Source organism: Penicillium maclennaniae (genome assembly GCF_028827695.1).
Source record: "Penicillium maclennaniae strain IBT 15551 chromosome Unknown utg000005l:1.0-2652337.0:1.0-2654196.0, whole genome shotgun sequence".
Taxonomy (NCBI): Eukaryota; Fungi; Ascomycota; class Eurotiomycetes; order Eurotiales; family Aspergillaceae; genus Penicillium; species Penicillium maclennaniae.
This window is the reverse complement of record NW_026623217.1, coordinates 1,470,570-1,485,316: the sequence shown is the minus strand read 5'-3', so window position 1 is coordinate 1,485,316 and position 14,747 is coordinate 1,470,570. Positions and strand designations below refer to the sequence as shown.

Sequence of the window (14,747 nt, the reverse complement as noted above, 5' to 3'; positions counted from 1 at the left end):
ACATGACCTACGCCTCCTCCTCGTCATTTGTAGCATGCTTAGCCTCGACCTCGATCTTGGCCTTGACATCGCTCTTGAATCCATTTGTATCTTTGGTCATGGGAGCATCGACCTCAGACTTTAAGGCCGCCTCGGACTTAGGAGCCTTACGCGGCTTCGAAGTAGTGGTTGGACTAGCGGCAGGGGTACCATCGAAACCTTTCTTGATCCGTGCAAAGCGACCAAAGACAGTTTTATAGGGCATACCTAGGAGTTCAGAAGCTCGCTGGTAATTGGGCTAAGAAGAGCCAAAGTCAGCGTAATTCAAACATTGCAAAGGCTCTGAATGAACGAGACATAGACATCTGACTTCGAGTTCTTAAAAGGAACTCACCTTCGGGAAGTCGGTAGCCTCATACAGAACTGCCCAGATAAAGTCCAGATCATTCACGGAATCGTAAACATGCTTGTTGGGTGAATACGGACCGGAAGAGGTGGGCGACTGAGTTGCCTTTCTCTTGCTGGGAGTCTTGATGACCTTGTTCGCATCTTTTTTGGGCGACATGATGTTTTCAGGTTCTTGCGGACGGATAGCAGATATGTATGTGGAATTTGGTGATGGATACAAGAAATGTGAATGAGAGTAGTGAAGAATTCTCTGTGAACGGGAGATAGGGAGTGAGAGGAAGAGTCTGGGTAAGATTGAGATGTCCACTCAAGAGTGAGAGGGAGCAGGACGCAACCGACGCAGTTCAAGGACAAACCACTTTTACTTTCGGCCTACACAAGGCTAATACAAACTGGCATATGTGACGACAAGGTTGCTACATCGCTCATTTGAGCCTCAAGAGATTACAAAACATGAAAGTCAAGAAGAATGAGATATTCATGAAATGGTAGATGATCCTACGTGTGCTTATTTGAAGGTAAACCCCCGAAGGGAACAAGTTCCACGCCCATCTGTCCCCGTTCACCATATCGCGAGAGCTGTCGATGATTTACCACATGCCATCCTCCTCTCCGTCATCTTTAAATGAGCGCGACCCGCTACACATCTTCAAACTCGACATCATCGCTATCGATAGACTCCTTGCTCTCAGTGTTGGCAGACTTCTTCTCGGGCTTCTTCTTGTCCTCCTTCTTCGGCTTTTCCTGGTCTTTGCCCTCGAGCTTCATCTTCAGGCGGCGAAAGCGCTGGCGAGCCGCAGCCTCGTTGATGCCACACTGCCTGGCGAGGGCTTCAAAGTTGGGCTGTCGAGTTATATATGAGCAAGAGCCACGCATTGACAAGGATGGCGAAGTAATCGATGTGTCACTCACAGTAAAATTCTCCTCCTTGGTTTGGATGACGGCCCAGAGGAAATGGACGTGGTCCTCAGTAGCCATGGCACCTCGCTTGGGAGAGCCAACATCAGCAGACTTGGCCGGCGCCTTTGGCATGGTCGGAATGGTTCTATGGTCTTGCACGAGTAAGTGATGAGAAAGTAACGGGCAGTTGCAAGGACGTTTGTTGGACTGGGAAGAGCAGCACGGACTGTTTCGTTGATAAAATTGGATGTGGGAATGTGAGCGGACGATGGTGTGAGATGGGAGATGGTGTGAAGTGAGAAGTGCGACGTGCGTGATTTCTTGAAAGAGAGCGAAGGGGGAGGAAGTTTGGCAGGAATAATTGGATTTCGTTTCCTTCATTAATGGTATAGGTATCTTTTCTAAGTTTGTGCCTCACTGAACGTCTTCAGCAGAGACTCCCGCACAGCCTCGGCCAAAACAGTGTGTGCACCTCTAGCCGCATCAACAGCACCATCTAATAATGCTTCGTGACCTGATCTCTTATCTCCATTTTCGAGCGATGCCTTTGAGCTATCGCCCTTGAGCCAGAGCTCAGTAATCTCATCACGGGAAGGCATGTACGCAACAACACATGCTGAAACAATGGATCGGTGCTCTGCCGGATCAGCATCCAACATGAGCTTAGGAGCCGCAGGCGACTGCTTCCCCTCATCAGAAACCAAAGCAGCGACACCGCCAGCAACAAGGTCCAGACAATCGATATGAGCATCAGCAATAGCAGCCGATGCAGCAGTAATACAGCCTGCCAGAACATTCATCATTCCCCACGACGCATCGTGAGAGTCCGGGGCATCTGCCCACCACCGGTCATCCTCCGCTTCGAGAATAGTAATTGTAATGTCCAGTCCACTCTTTGGCCAGCGCTCCGCAATGATAGCGCCCCGCAGAGCAGTCTCCAGGTGGACACCAAGATCCCGTTCGGTAGAGTCGCGGATATGGCCTCGTCGCTTGCGCGCCGCGAACGGCGCATACTTGACATGTGTTGTCAGAACAAGGTTGGGGGAGAATGCCGCAGACCGCGGCAACGGCTTGGGACCGTGAACTGTGCAAGCAAGCTTCAGAGCTGAGGAGGGCGGGATCAGAGATTTAGGGTTGATGCGGGCAGCGGCGAGAGACGCGGAAGGCTCAAATTCGAGATAAGACGAGCCGGAGGCAGTTGGTATAAGGCCTGTCTTGAGGACTGAAGCAATGCGGGTTAGCTTGCTGTCGCCAATGGACCTGGACATATGGGGTTCATACAGATTTTCCGGAGCTCTGAAGGTTGTCGCTGGCGCTGAGCGCGCTCTGAGACACCAGTGCCGGAGTCTGCGAGTGAAGCAAACACGGGTGGCCTCGTGCTACCAGGAGGGCCATTGACACGTCTCCGATCAGCCATCATCGTGGTGATTGTTGCAAGAAATGACGGAGAGGTCAAAGGTGATGCGCCCAGAAACGGAAATTGTGATCGAGGGTTTGCAGCGTTTGCACCGGACCCCACCCATTGCCTTTTCCTCGAATTCTTCGCTCGCCCATTTTCTCTTTCTCCCACACTCCTGTGTTATTCACAACTTTGGGTTGGCAGCTCTTCTTAATGTTGAAGAAGCTTTCCCAAGGTTCTTGAGCTTCGAGTACGACCTCTTCTATCTCCCACTAACGTTACTGTGAGTTTCCCTGCCCTTATAACCCCCAATTGCAATCTCCCTGTCCACATGAGGAGACCGATCCAAATCTCTGTTCGGCGAATCAACCCATGAGCCAAGAACAACATGCACTACCATCTGATGGACACCATTGCTATCTCATTGTCACCCTCTCGATACCCGAAACATCGGCGCTGACCGTGAAATTTCAGACAGTATTTTTTTTTCTCGCTTATCTTCGACCAAAGTTGCAAAGCTTGTCGGCGCTAGCTTTTCAAAGCTAACCCATTAACAAGGTAAGCGAGAGTCTTTTCTTTCTTCCCATGGCCCTTCTATGATGAGAAACAATTTTCAGTTCTGCTTCTGCAAAATTTTTGAAGATAACAAAATACCTTACCAAAAACTCCTGATGATGCTATATCCACACTATTGTCTTGCCATTTTATGTTTATGACATCGCCGCTGACAATATGAAGTCTACAATTTATAGTTTTTCACCTGGTCATCTTCACTTTCACATCCCATAAAAGGTACATACTCACTCTTCTTTCCATACCACACCCCCCCCCCCTTGTATGATGACAACTAGTCAATCCATTCAACGAACTCCTTTGAGAACCGCCTCTCGTTACGCACCCGCATCCCAGCGGTTTCAGAGCGTAGGCGTCGATCTATACCTCCAACTCCCTATACTGGACCAGTCTGTCTCACGACGGACTGGGAGGAAGGTTGTGAAGACCTGGAGGTGTGGGCTAAGTCGTCGTCTGCTTCCTCTGGAGCTTTCCTGGGATGTGGTACTGCGCTCGGCTTGTGTTAGCTTTTCTCGGGTTGGCTGGCTGTCCGTCTTGGACGAGAGTTTAGCTCGAGAGGTTAGCAGAGGATGGGATGAGTTAACCGGCTTGCTGATTACAAAATAAAATTCATGCTTGTCATGTCTGCTGTTGACTTTGAGATTTTGAAGCTGACTATTTGAAAGTCTAGGTTGTAGATGCATCACCATCATAGAGACTAGTTAGTATGAATGGATTACGAAAACATTCCAGCCTTATGTGCACATCGTAATGTTAAGCGGTAGATGAGGCTATGTACGAGTGAAGATAATGTGAAGGGGACGAACTATGGTCATGAAACAAAGGTTCCTCTCGCCTGCTTCCCCGGAGGTCCGGAGTGGAAGTAAATTCCGAAGTCCTCAGCAGAAAGGATATGAAGGTCGACGGACATTCACACCTTGCAGGCTAGCTCTAAACGTCCAGGATAAGCAAGGAAATATCTCAATCAAACAACCTATGTCTTTTTTTTGTGCTGCTCCTAGGAGCAAAGTGTTTGTTTCTTCCAAACAGTGAAACTTTGATTCTTGGTTTACCAGACGCCGAATCCACTCTAACGATCGCTGCGTCCGTTCATCTTGTCTGATTTCATTATGTAGGTGATTCTTAAAGTCGGGTTCATTCCTTGCCCTCAACATCGACAGGCGTTGTGGTGCCATTCGATCCGGACATACTATAGGGGGCCTAGAGAAGAAAATGATTAGATTGAGTCTGCGATCCAGGGCGCCACAAGGTACATACCAAAACTTTCTTGGCATTGCATATTCTCCAAGCAAGGTTGCGGACGTTGCCGTCGGCCTTGACGACTTCAGGCGCCAATTCGACACCGAACCTGGGCAGACGTTAGTGCGAAACGTAACTGAATAGAGGAGAGGTCCCTTACATTTGGTGAACAGCAAAGACAACACGTTTTGCGAATTTGCCTTCGCGCTCCACGAGACTGCCGAACTGCTCTTCCACAGACTCAGGTGCGATCTCGGGATCTTGATCGAAACAGTTGCGGACAACAGGTAGCAAGGCATTCTCGACAGCAGTTTGCACGATACCATCGCTATCAACGATGGAACTGTCCTCATCAAAGCGTCGAATGCGAATTTCGAATGGTCTGGAAATAGCCATGACATTGTGCATGCCATTGTGGTGGTAGCGGAACTCAAAGACACCCTGCGTCCAGAAGAGCTTGTCGCCAGTGAATACAACCTCGCCGGATGCAAGCCCGTGCTTGTCACCCTTTATGTTGGAATTGACAACGACATCGCTGGTGATGATACCCTTCTCGCAAGTCAAGTTGTCGTAGAAGCCCTCGTTCGTAGCGACCCAACGACCCTGCGAGGAAACACGAGAGACTTCTCTCGAGGAGCTATCCGTAACACGGTAGAGACCAATCCAGTCTTTCTTGCTGTGATTGAGAGGAGCAGTCCACTTTACCTTGATTGGAGCGCCGTATTCGAACGTCAAATTCTTCAGGTCGCCTCGGCGGTCGAGGGGAGCTTGGGCGTTGGCACCTTCGCGACCCTTACCCTGTGCGCTTTCGTCGAGCGATTTGGCCTCAGTGCCTTCGACAGAGAGGGAGTAATCGCTCAAGTCGAGACCGGCCAGATCGGCGTCGATTCGAGAGATGGTGACACGGGCTGGGTACTTCTGGAAGAGGGCAGTGGTATCTTTGACGAAAGTGTTCACACCGGCAGCGAGCTTAGGGCGAGCGAGGTCTAGAATCTCTTCAATGAACTCGAAGGAGTCATCAAACATCTTGTCGACGCTGCCGTGGAGCTCCTTAAGGGGCGAAGGCAAGGACTTCTTCAGGTTCTTGACAACACCTCCATCCTGGCGGATGCTGCGGCCGTACAGCTTCTGCATATGCGGACGCTCCACGAATTGGATGAAAGCAAGACTCAGGATGTGGCTTAGAAGAGCTAAAAAGGTGATTGCACCGCTGCTGGTAATGAGGACTGCACCCCAGACACCTGCGAGACCAAGGACACGCTCGGGATTGTTCAGGAAGCGGTAGATACCATCGTAAGTGAGTTTGGGCGACTCGTCGAAGAAGAAATCTCCGTAGAACCAGCCAAACTCGCCGAGAGAATCGTAGATGCTGACCGAGGTCCATAGTTGCAAACCGATGAGGCCCATACCAAGAACGTGACGGAACAGCACCAAGCCGTAACCCCAATCGGTTGGGAAAGTGTACATTTTCCATGCGGCGGCAATAAAGCTTGCGTAACACATAATCATGCTTTGGTGGTAGGTGCCCTTCCACTGGTTCCACGCCTCTTGCGGGGTTTCACCAAATTTAAGGAAGTGTCTAGTCCAGGACTTATTGTTGGATTGGTTGTTGAGCAGATAACCAATGCCTACCGTGAACCACACGCGCCAAGCCACGGCATTGACCATGAACAGGAATTGGTACAACGGAGTGGATGGTGTCAAGGCGGCAATGGCGAAAACTAGCAATTGTATGAGTATAATGGACGAATCCGTAATTCTATACAAATCCAGGTTGTTCAATCCGAGGAGGTTATGCACCGACGGCGGGGGCTTGGCCGAGTACGATGTAGGCGCGTTGGGAAGCAGGTCGTCAGACACGGTTGGCGCTGATGGGGAGTCTGATTCGAGAGGTAGGCTGGAGGTCGAATCCACACAGACGGATCGCTTTCGGGGTGGTGGCGGATTGTAGGTCTTGTCAATGTGTGGATTCTCAACGAGTACCAGGAAGGCAAATTGTGCTGCATGGGCAATGATCGAGATGAAGAGGACCTTATAGCTGGCCGCCATAAGAGAAATGCCGTAGTAGCCTGCGTAGCCGACCGAGTACATGGGGTGTGGCGCCATCTCGAATACACCGTCGAAGGTCAATTCCTGGTCGATGAGATAGAAGAAGTCACCCCAGTACCAGGCGTAATCCTTGACTACTCGATGCGCATCTAGTTTGACCCAGAGGTTGAACAACACGAGCACGATGCCCGCGGTCCACCGGAGGACAGTCATGATCATACTCTCATCCACGGGTCGGTGACCGCAAGCGATCGCAAACAGACAGTAGGAAGTAAAGTCACACATCAGGATCACGTCCACGAGACGTCTAAAGACAAGCCATGTGTTGTATTCAATGGGTGCATTGTCAAAATTGTAATCATGCGGAATCTTGGTTTCCAACTCGCGCTTGATCCAATTGTACAGAGTAGGATGAGGGTTGTCGCCCGTGGCCGGGTTGACAAAGACCTTGGTCTTCTCCGCCCATCGAATCATAGTCTTATGATGCGACTGATTGTGAAGCAGCCATCCAATCCCGCCATTGTACGCCGCGCGCCAAAAGAGGTACACGACCGCAAAGACCGGCACCTTGGCGCCCGCTGGGAGGACCCAGAGAAGCGATATGTGGAGAGCCAACAACACTAGTACAAACGCATCGGACATGTTCTTGGGTTCGGATGGCGACAAGAGCTGGGAGACCATATCATGGGTTTGGGGCACCGTGAACACTGCCGATTGGGATGGACCCGGTTAGCGGGGGAAGCTCCACAAGACCCTGGGAAAGTCATGATATGAAGGTACTTTGCGAATGTTCCGACTGTGTGATCGTGACCCGCGGGGTGAACTGATGACAACGAACTTACCTGTTCCAGCGGGCGTCCGCCCAAAGGTCTTCTGGTCCTTGCCATTGCCCTTCCTGATGTCGATCTCCCCACTGGCATTCAAAGCATCTCGACCCCCAGTTGAATCAGGGCGAGACACTCTTTCACGCAAGCCATCTGGCTGCTGGGCACCTGTTGAACGGCCCGTATCCATGATGGTGTTATGGAAAAGAAACTGTTGGGGCTGCGAGATCAGTGACGACGGAGCATGTGACAGCGGGTCGCAAGTCAATGTTGCGCTGTTTGCATTAACCACGGAACTACGTGCCTTTTTGTGCTCGGTGCCTCGTGTTCAATACTTGGTACTTTGTGTACTATACTTGGCCCGGGGTGATCTTTTTAAGGGTTTTTTTCAAACGTCTTGAAAATGGTTGAGAGAGAATGTGCCGTATTTATGGGTGGAATTGGCGTGGAGTGGAACCCTGAGTGTCCGACTTGCCCATAGGACCTTAGTCTCTGCGGGCCCCAAATGGAGCGGAAGGGGAAAGAAACGGGATCCTCTGTACGCTAAGTCTAGAGTTTTCTTGCGATTTAATGCCGTGGGCCACCCCTCTATGTTCGAGCATCATGGTTACTGAACCCAAGTCCCCTCGTGCAGCATCCGTTGGGCAACGTGTCGGCCCCCAGGTCGATGCGCTCAGCGGCAAGTGCGGATGTCAGAGCAACCATCTGCCCATCACCTCCGAAACACAGGTACAGGCCACGCTAAAAATGTGTATGCGATGTGTGGCTCGTTGCCATGAAATGCGCGCGTTGGCCCGCGAATGAGGGCGTGCATGCATAGTGGAAGGGGGTTGACATCATCTTTTCTAACGCAGGACACATGGAACAGCAGATCCAGGGCAGCTGATGTCAGTGCGTCGAGATTGATAATGGACACCATAACACTATGGCGTCCGCACTGCCCTCCAACGTGCTAGAGAACCGGTGGTCCTTCGCTGGCTCAGCACTTCACCCCCGCTTCTCGTCTCACCTGCAGTGTCCCACATATCCTGCGCCGATGCACTGATCGTCTGTGGAGATCCCAAATCAAGATATTCGCACGTCTAGAGTTCTGACAGGCCTATGGTGTCCGGGTACCTGATGCTAGACGCGATAATTGGACACTGGAATAACCCCTCAGGATTTTACCCACGATCTCGTTTAGCGCATGTTGAAGACCGTGTCTGCAAGCTAGCTCAGAGCGAGGACAAAGCAAGACTCGAGCTGCAGATTTCATCCTAGGTTGATCGTAGTAGCAGACGGGTCATCCAAAAGGCCAGGAAGCCCACACAGCGATAGTGGACGGACTAGAGCTGATGAGCTTCGGATGAGGAGTCTTACCAAGCACCTCCATATCAACTCTAGCCTGTATAATTTCAAATTGACCTTTGACACACACAACTATATACCACCAAACCCCAAGCTGGTAAACTGTTCGAGCTTTTACTTTGAACCCAAACAAGCAACGAGGTCTCCAAAAGTGCCAAGTGACCCCGCCAATCGCCACAGATTGGTTAGTCAGCCCCGCTTATCAAGCATTCTAATCGCTCGCCACTATGGATTCCCCTCTTCCTGAATACTTCCTCGGTCTTTTACTACCCTAACCCCTTAGAGAAGAAATCAACTCGCCATGGCACCCTACGTGGAGGAGCCGAACGAGGCAATCCTTGATGTATCCACCAAGAGGGCGCCGAATCTCGTGGCACCGGAACCAGGTACGTCTCGCGGGGAAAGTTGGTCTTTTGTGTATGTCTTTTAATATCAACTCCAGAACACTGCCCTGGCCCCAGTCCGAGAAAGCAGGCCAAGGTGATGCCTGTGCTGGCTGTCCCAATCAACAGATTTGCGCCACCGCGCCTAAAGGCCCCGACCCAGACATCCCCATCATCACCGAGCGCCTCTCACAAATCAGACACAAGATCTTAGTCCTGTCCGGAAAAGGCGGCGTCGGTAAATCGACATTCACTAGTCTCCTTGCACATGCCTTTGCGACGAACCCCGAGTCCACCGTTGGCGTCATGGACACCGATATTTGCGGACCCTCGATCCCCAAGATGATGGGCGTGGAGGCCGAGACAATTCACGTAAGCAACGCGGGCTGGAGTCCTGTCTGGGTGACGGACAACCTGGGCGCCATGAGCGTACAATTCATGCTTCCGAATCGCGACGACGCGGTCATTTGGCGCGGACCGAAAAAGAATGGCTTGATCAAACAGTTCCTCAAGGATGTGGATTGGGGCGAGTTGGACTATCTCATTGTGGATACGCCCCCGGGCACCTCTGACGAGCATCTCTCTGTCAATTCGCTTTTGAAGGAGTCTGGGGTTGATGGTGCTGTGGTTGTGACAACCCCGCAGGAGGTAGCCTTGTTGGATGTCCGCAAGGAAATCGACTTTTGCCGGAAAGCTGGGATCAAGATCCTTGGTTTGGTGGAGAATATGTCTGGCTTTGTATGCACTAATTGCCATACCACATCTCAGATCTTCCGCAAGACTACTGGCGGAGGACGTCGCCTGGCGAAGAAGATGGGCATCCCTTTCCTGGGTGCAGTGCCTCTGGATCCTCGCATTGGTATGGCATGTGACTACGGTGAGAGCTTCGTCGACAGCTTCCCCGATAGTCCTGCATCCATCGCTATCAAGCGTGTTGTCCGCGCGGTTGGCGAGGCTGTTGGGGAGAACCCAGAAGATGTTCTCCCAGAAAATATGGTCGCTTGAGCTCGTCTTGGATCTTGCTCTCATTTTATAGCGTGTTGCATATGGCTTGGATGGTATGATTCCACCTTTCGGCGTTTGGACATAGAATCTGCTTTGATACCATGGAATATTCGACATTGTTTACGAATTGCATCTGCATTTGAATTCATTTCATTCATTAACCTAAATACGAGGGGAATCCTAATGCACACGGGCCTGTTTTGAATGCCCTTTGAGATCCGAATTCGACAACTTGGAAGTGATCTTGTTCAGAGAATATCTGGAATAGCATTTCCCGCACGCCATTATCACGTTGAAGGTCGTGTAGTGTTCGTCGTCTGCAACAACACCCGACGATAACTAGTCAACGGATTGTGCCCATTATCCGTAACTTCAAGGATCAAATGAAGCAGCCAGCATCCAGATGGATTGAACCCTTGGCCATTGCAGCTCACTTTCTCCGCCGGGATCGGTACCTGCGCAAGCCGACCACCATTTGAAGTGCTCATGTTCAGCGGGGGAACCTGTTTCGTAGCATTCCAATCAGTTGCGCCGGGTTCCTTGTACTGGAAAAGACACAAGTGCACTCTTATTGACTGCGTTGGCGAAAATCTGGACGGCCAGCGTCTATAGCATCGTGATACGGATCATAACTATCATTCTTTACCAAAACCCGGGGTAAACCACGCTACAGAGACAGGAATCCATCATCTTCTCTATATACACCCCAGTGATTGCCGAGCTCTGGAAGAAGATCTGCCGCGCTGCTTGTACATTTTGGAAATTCCACAGCGGATGAACTGAAGAATCTCCATGATGAGGGCATGTTGTGGGTGACTGCCCCGGCAAGCCTTGCTTGAAGGGTTCGGGATACTTAATCCGATGCCAAGCTTCCTGGTTAGGAAGTTTTAAGCACTCTCTATGTGGAGCATTTCGGCGAAACAGCTCCGATGCCGTTCCTACCTGCTCGATTAGGTATATCCCTGAATTGAACGCGTGAGCAAGAGGAGCCTTCCACAGGAGGTCTCAATTATGTCTTTGCCGGCCTCCTCGGGAGTGATTCTTCAGTCTTTGGTGTCTGCATCTTTCTACGACTGTGATTATTCCAAATAAAAGTGATCTTGGATGAATGATAGACGCCTTTCATGATGCCTCCTTGGCCATGGTAATTTGACTATTGTCAGCAGGAGCCTTCCTACTCTTCCACTCTCCCCTTTTTGCTTTCCGGGAAGAGTCTGGATTCTTTATACCCATCAGCCCTGTCATTTCATGAAATTGTCCAGATTAATTCTTAGCATGTCAAAGCGCATACTCGTCCCATGAAGTAAATCAATTTCTTATACATCTCTCCAGCACGTCAATTTTCAGTGGCCATCTTCGCAAGGATTCCTCTGGAAAGCTCTCGGCCATTTATATCGTCAACAGACACATCGTCGTGGGGACAGAAACCATCACTATCGCCTGCTACGAGATAGATCAGTGCATGATCCAAGGCGCCAGAGAGCATGGCCATACAACTCGCTGACAATCAAATAATTGCTATTTACCGAGACAATGATAACTTCCGCCCGTCAAAGCTCAGGAGCATGGCTTTCCAAGCTGCCGTTCCGGGGCCAGGGTCCAAGTTAGCTAGGGTGGTCCTCGTTTTCAGGATACAGTAGACGTAAGGCTGCAGGATCGAGATATGTAGCTCACTGGCTCTCCTGTATCATCCTGGCTACCGTGGAAGTTAGGCATGACATGGGTGTTCCCGAGGTCGAAAAGTTTTGCCCCGCGAGGTAGAGGAATCTCGAACTGATGTTTGCCAATGTTGCTTTAATTGCTATTCCTAATACACCAAGGCGTGTTTTGTTTGCATTGCACTTTGTCTGTCCTATCAAGTGGACAGTTGATGAGTGATGCACGATGAAGAGGCAATTTCTGCTGACCCTTGTGACCCTTTTGTCCCTAAATGGGGTAGACTTGAAATTCTAATAGATTACTGAACGCATCGGAAGACTTTATTCATGTCATATATTAAGTGAACAAACCAATGTAGTAAAGTTCGACCGCTTGGACACAAAGCCGGGCCGACCCCTATAACGGAGAATAGCGACCATCCTCCCGGACAAGAGAACGACATAAATTAAATCAAGCCACCGAACCCCTCCAGGCATCTCCTGAACTCCTCACGCCAACCTTTCTGGTTACTGCACTGTTTCAAGGGGGCGACTTTCCAGCCTTGTGATTGGGAAGTTACCCGCCAAGCGGTGTTTCAGGATCAACCGAGCACCGGCGCATCCGCATTTTGAATGGTCGCATCTGTCAAAGCTACGCGCCCAGCAGATCTCCACTTATGCCAAACACCTCGCTGTATCAGAAATATGAATACTGCGAGGGTCGCAGGAGTTCCTCAGCTCGGAGCCATGCCCTGTTTCTTGATGACAGCTCTATTTCGAGCTGTCAATCCGGCCAAGTCGAATAACCGAGTCACGGCCAAGGGCTTGTCGCGGCAGCAGATGCCGTGATAGGTAAATGGCGTCGATTTAGTGAGGATCAGAAACGGCTAGGTAGTCCACCACACGTACCATGCTTTGGAGGCGCCGTGGCGTGAACCGAGTGGATTGGCTCCTTTGCTTTTATAAAATTCAGATGCCTGGGATTAGCATCTTCTTTTCTCCTTTTGTGAAGCTGGAGCCCATTCCTCGTTCTTTATTTCTACTCTCTCTTTTTTTACCGTTCGGAGCTTGGTGCGCTGTGCTGCCTGTTGCTCTCCTTTAGCAGTCTGCCGGTGCTTCGAAGACCGAAGCGGTGGCCTGGTCCCGACGACATTCACTTCTTTCAGCAAGAGGAATTGCGAGACATCTCGTGGTGACTTATTTCGCTCTTTTATAGCCCCGGAGGCATAGTTAATCTTCTCAACCATTTCCTCCTCGTTTTTCTGGCTGGTCCACTTGACTCCACTGAAGATCAGACAAAATGCGTCTGTTACTTTCGCTTGTACTTTTTCTTTCCCTGAGCTATGACTCTCTGGCTGCACCTACAGCCCTTCCTCCTCAACAAAGAAGTCGGTCTTTTCGTGTTGAGCGAGTCAAGCGCAGCGACTATATTCCCAACGGACCCAATGCCCTGGCCAAGGCGTACCGCAAGTTCGGCCTCGCCCCGACTACCTTCATCGATGTTGATCTGAATGACTTTGAGGCATACAATACCGCCAAAAGTGCCGTTTCTACGACTACTGGTTCAAGCGAAGACGACCAGACGGGAGAAGTCGCTGCGAAATCTATCAATAGCGACGTGGAGTTTATCTCGACCGTCACCATTGGAGGTCAAGGTATCCCGATGGACTTTGATACTGGCTCCGCAGACATGTAAGTTTACATCTGTTTCCAGAATCGGCACATCTCCAGCCTCAGGACCGATAGAAACCTAATACGTTCACGCAGGTGGGTTTTGAACTCAAACATGAATTCATCATATACATCGGGCCATACTGTCTACGATCCCAGCAAGTCCACCACCTACAAGGCAGTCACAAACAGCTCTTTCGAAATCTCATACGGCGACAATTCCTGGGCCAAGGGAACGGTCTGCAGAGACACTGTCTCCATTGGCGGCGCAACTATCACAAACCAAGCAATTGGTCTTCCGTCGACCGTCTCAGCCTCCTTCGTCTCCGACACGAACTCAAACGGCCTGCTCGGCCTAGGATTTTCATCTATGAACACATTCAAGCCAGGTCCCCAAAAGACCTTCTTCGACAACATCGCCCCAAACCTCGAAGAACCTGTCTTCACATCCCTGCTGCGCAGCGACGGCGTCGGCGAGTACGAGTTCGGAAAGATCGATTCCAGCAAATACACCGGCTCCCTAGTCAACGTCAGCGTCGATTCATCGAATGGATACTGGCAATTCGAGTCGGCATTTTTCGGTGTGGGAGGTGGTTCTTTGCAGACCCTGACCGGCAGTGTAACGACTGCTATCGCCGATACCGGTACTTCTTTGATGCTTGTTCCCACCCAGATGCTGGAAGCCTACTATGGAAGTGTCACTAATGCCCAGCATTCGTCGAGTGTCGGGGGCTACGTCTTCCCTTGCAATCAAGATCTGCCTAATTTGACTATTGCGCTGGGTGACAAGTACCAGGCGACTATTCCGGGCTCATTCATCAATTTTGATGAAATTGGGACAAATACTACGACTGGTGAAAAAGGTGAATTCTCCTCTCTTTTGTTTCGGAAAGCCTTGCTAACTTCAGTAATAGTCTGCTATGGTGGCGTGCAGTCGAGTTCAGGCTCGAGCATGATGATCTTTGGTGATGTGTTCCTGAAAGCTTTGTTTGTGGTTTTCGATCAGCGGGGTCCTTCCATTGCATTTGCTTCTCCGGCGTGATTTGCCTCGGGAGTACCACTGACAGGTGTACAAAGATAGATGATGTGAAAAGAGACGGTGGATGATTTCATAGAACATAGCCCTTTGGGCAGTTATAAACAGGATGCTATCAATTGCATGCAAATAATACACTGCTCAAAATGATTCTAGCAACACCCATTCTCTTGGCAATAAGTAGGCCCTGCTCTTAACTTCTGAAAAGCATCTATGAAGATCTACCTGGTCTCAAACTTCCTTGAATTTCCACATCGTTTTATTAATAAGGCATTTGCCCAGTCTCCCGCACTGGAG

The 14,747-nt window shown here is 50.4% G+C and overlaps 6 protein-coding genes across 6 annotated transcripts; 2 read left to right on the top strand and 4 right to left on the bottom strand.

Moving 5' to 3' along the window:
- Positions 1-7: 7 nt before the first annotated feature.
- Positions 8-544, bottom strand: N7477_005778 (uncharacterized protein; the record flags this gene model as incomplete). The annotated part of the gene is made up of 2 exons (XM_056967441.1): positions 8-277; positions 374-544. 2 exons carry the CDS (start codon positions 542-544, stop codon positions 8-10), a joined length of 441 nt encoding a protein of 146 aa, XP_056822195.1.
- A 482-nt stretch (positions 545-1,026) lies between these two features.
- Positions 1,027-1,419, bottom strand: N7477_005777 (uncharacterized protein; the record flags this gene model as incomplete). Its single annotated transcript, XM_056967440.1, has 2 exons — positions 1,027-1,230; positions 1,300-1,419. 2 exons carry the CDS (start codon positions 1,417-1,419, stop codon positions 1,027-1,029), a joined length of 324 nt encoding a protein of 107 aa, XP_056822194.1.
- Positions 1,420-1,688: 269 nt separating this feature from the next.
- On the bottom strand, positions 1,689-2,704 carry N7477_005776 (3' exoribonuclease family protein; the record flags this gene model as incomplete). The annotated part of the gene is made up of 2 exons (XM_056967439.1): positions 1,689-2,509; positions 2,569-2,704. 2 exons carry the CDS (start codon positions 2,702-2,704, stop codon positions 1,689-1,691), a joined length of 957 nt encoding a protein of 318 aa, XP_056822193.1.
- A 1,689-nt stretch (positions 2,705-4,393) lies between these two features.
- Positions 4,394-7,561, bottom strand: N7477_005775 (phosphatidylethanolamine N-methyltransferase; the record flags this gene model as incomplete). Its single annotated transcript, XM_056967438.1, has 4 exons — positions 4,394-4,459; positions 4,517-4,607; positions 4,659-7,254; positions 7,390-7,561. 4 exons carry the CDS (start codon positions 7,559-7,561, stop codon positions 4,394-4,396), a joined length of 2,925 nt encoding a protein of 974 aa, XP_056822192.1.
- Positions 7,562-9,019: 1,458 nt separating this feature from the next.
- nbp35 (Fe-S cluster-binding ATPase) lies at positions 9,020-10,106 on the top strand (the record flags this gene model as incomplete). The annotated part of the gene is made up of 2 exons (XM_056967437.1): positions 9,020-9,108; positions 9,161-10,106. 2 exons carry the CDS (start codon positions 9,020-9,022, stop codon positions 10,104-10,106), a joined length of 1,035 nt encoding a protein of 344 aa, XP_056822191.1.
- Positions 10,107-13,043: 2,937 nt separating this feature from the next.
- On the top strand, positions 13,044-14,456 carry N7477_005773 (pepsin-like aspartic protease; the record flags this gene model as incomplete). Its single annotated transcript, XM_056967436.1, has 3 exons — positions 13,044-13,435; positions 13,511-14,277; positions 14,329-14,456. 3 exons carry the CDS (start codon positions 13,044-13,046, stop codon positions 14,454-14,456), a joined length of 1,287 nt encoding a protein of 428 aa, XP_056822190.1.
- Positions 14,457-14,747: the final 291 nt, after the last annotated feature.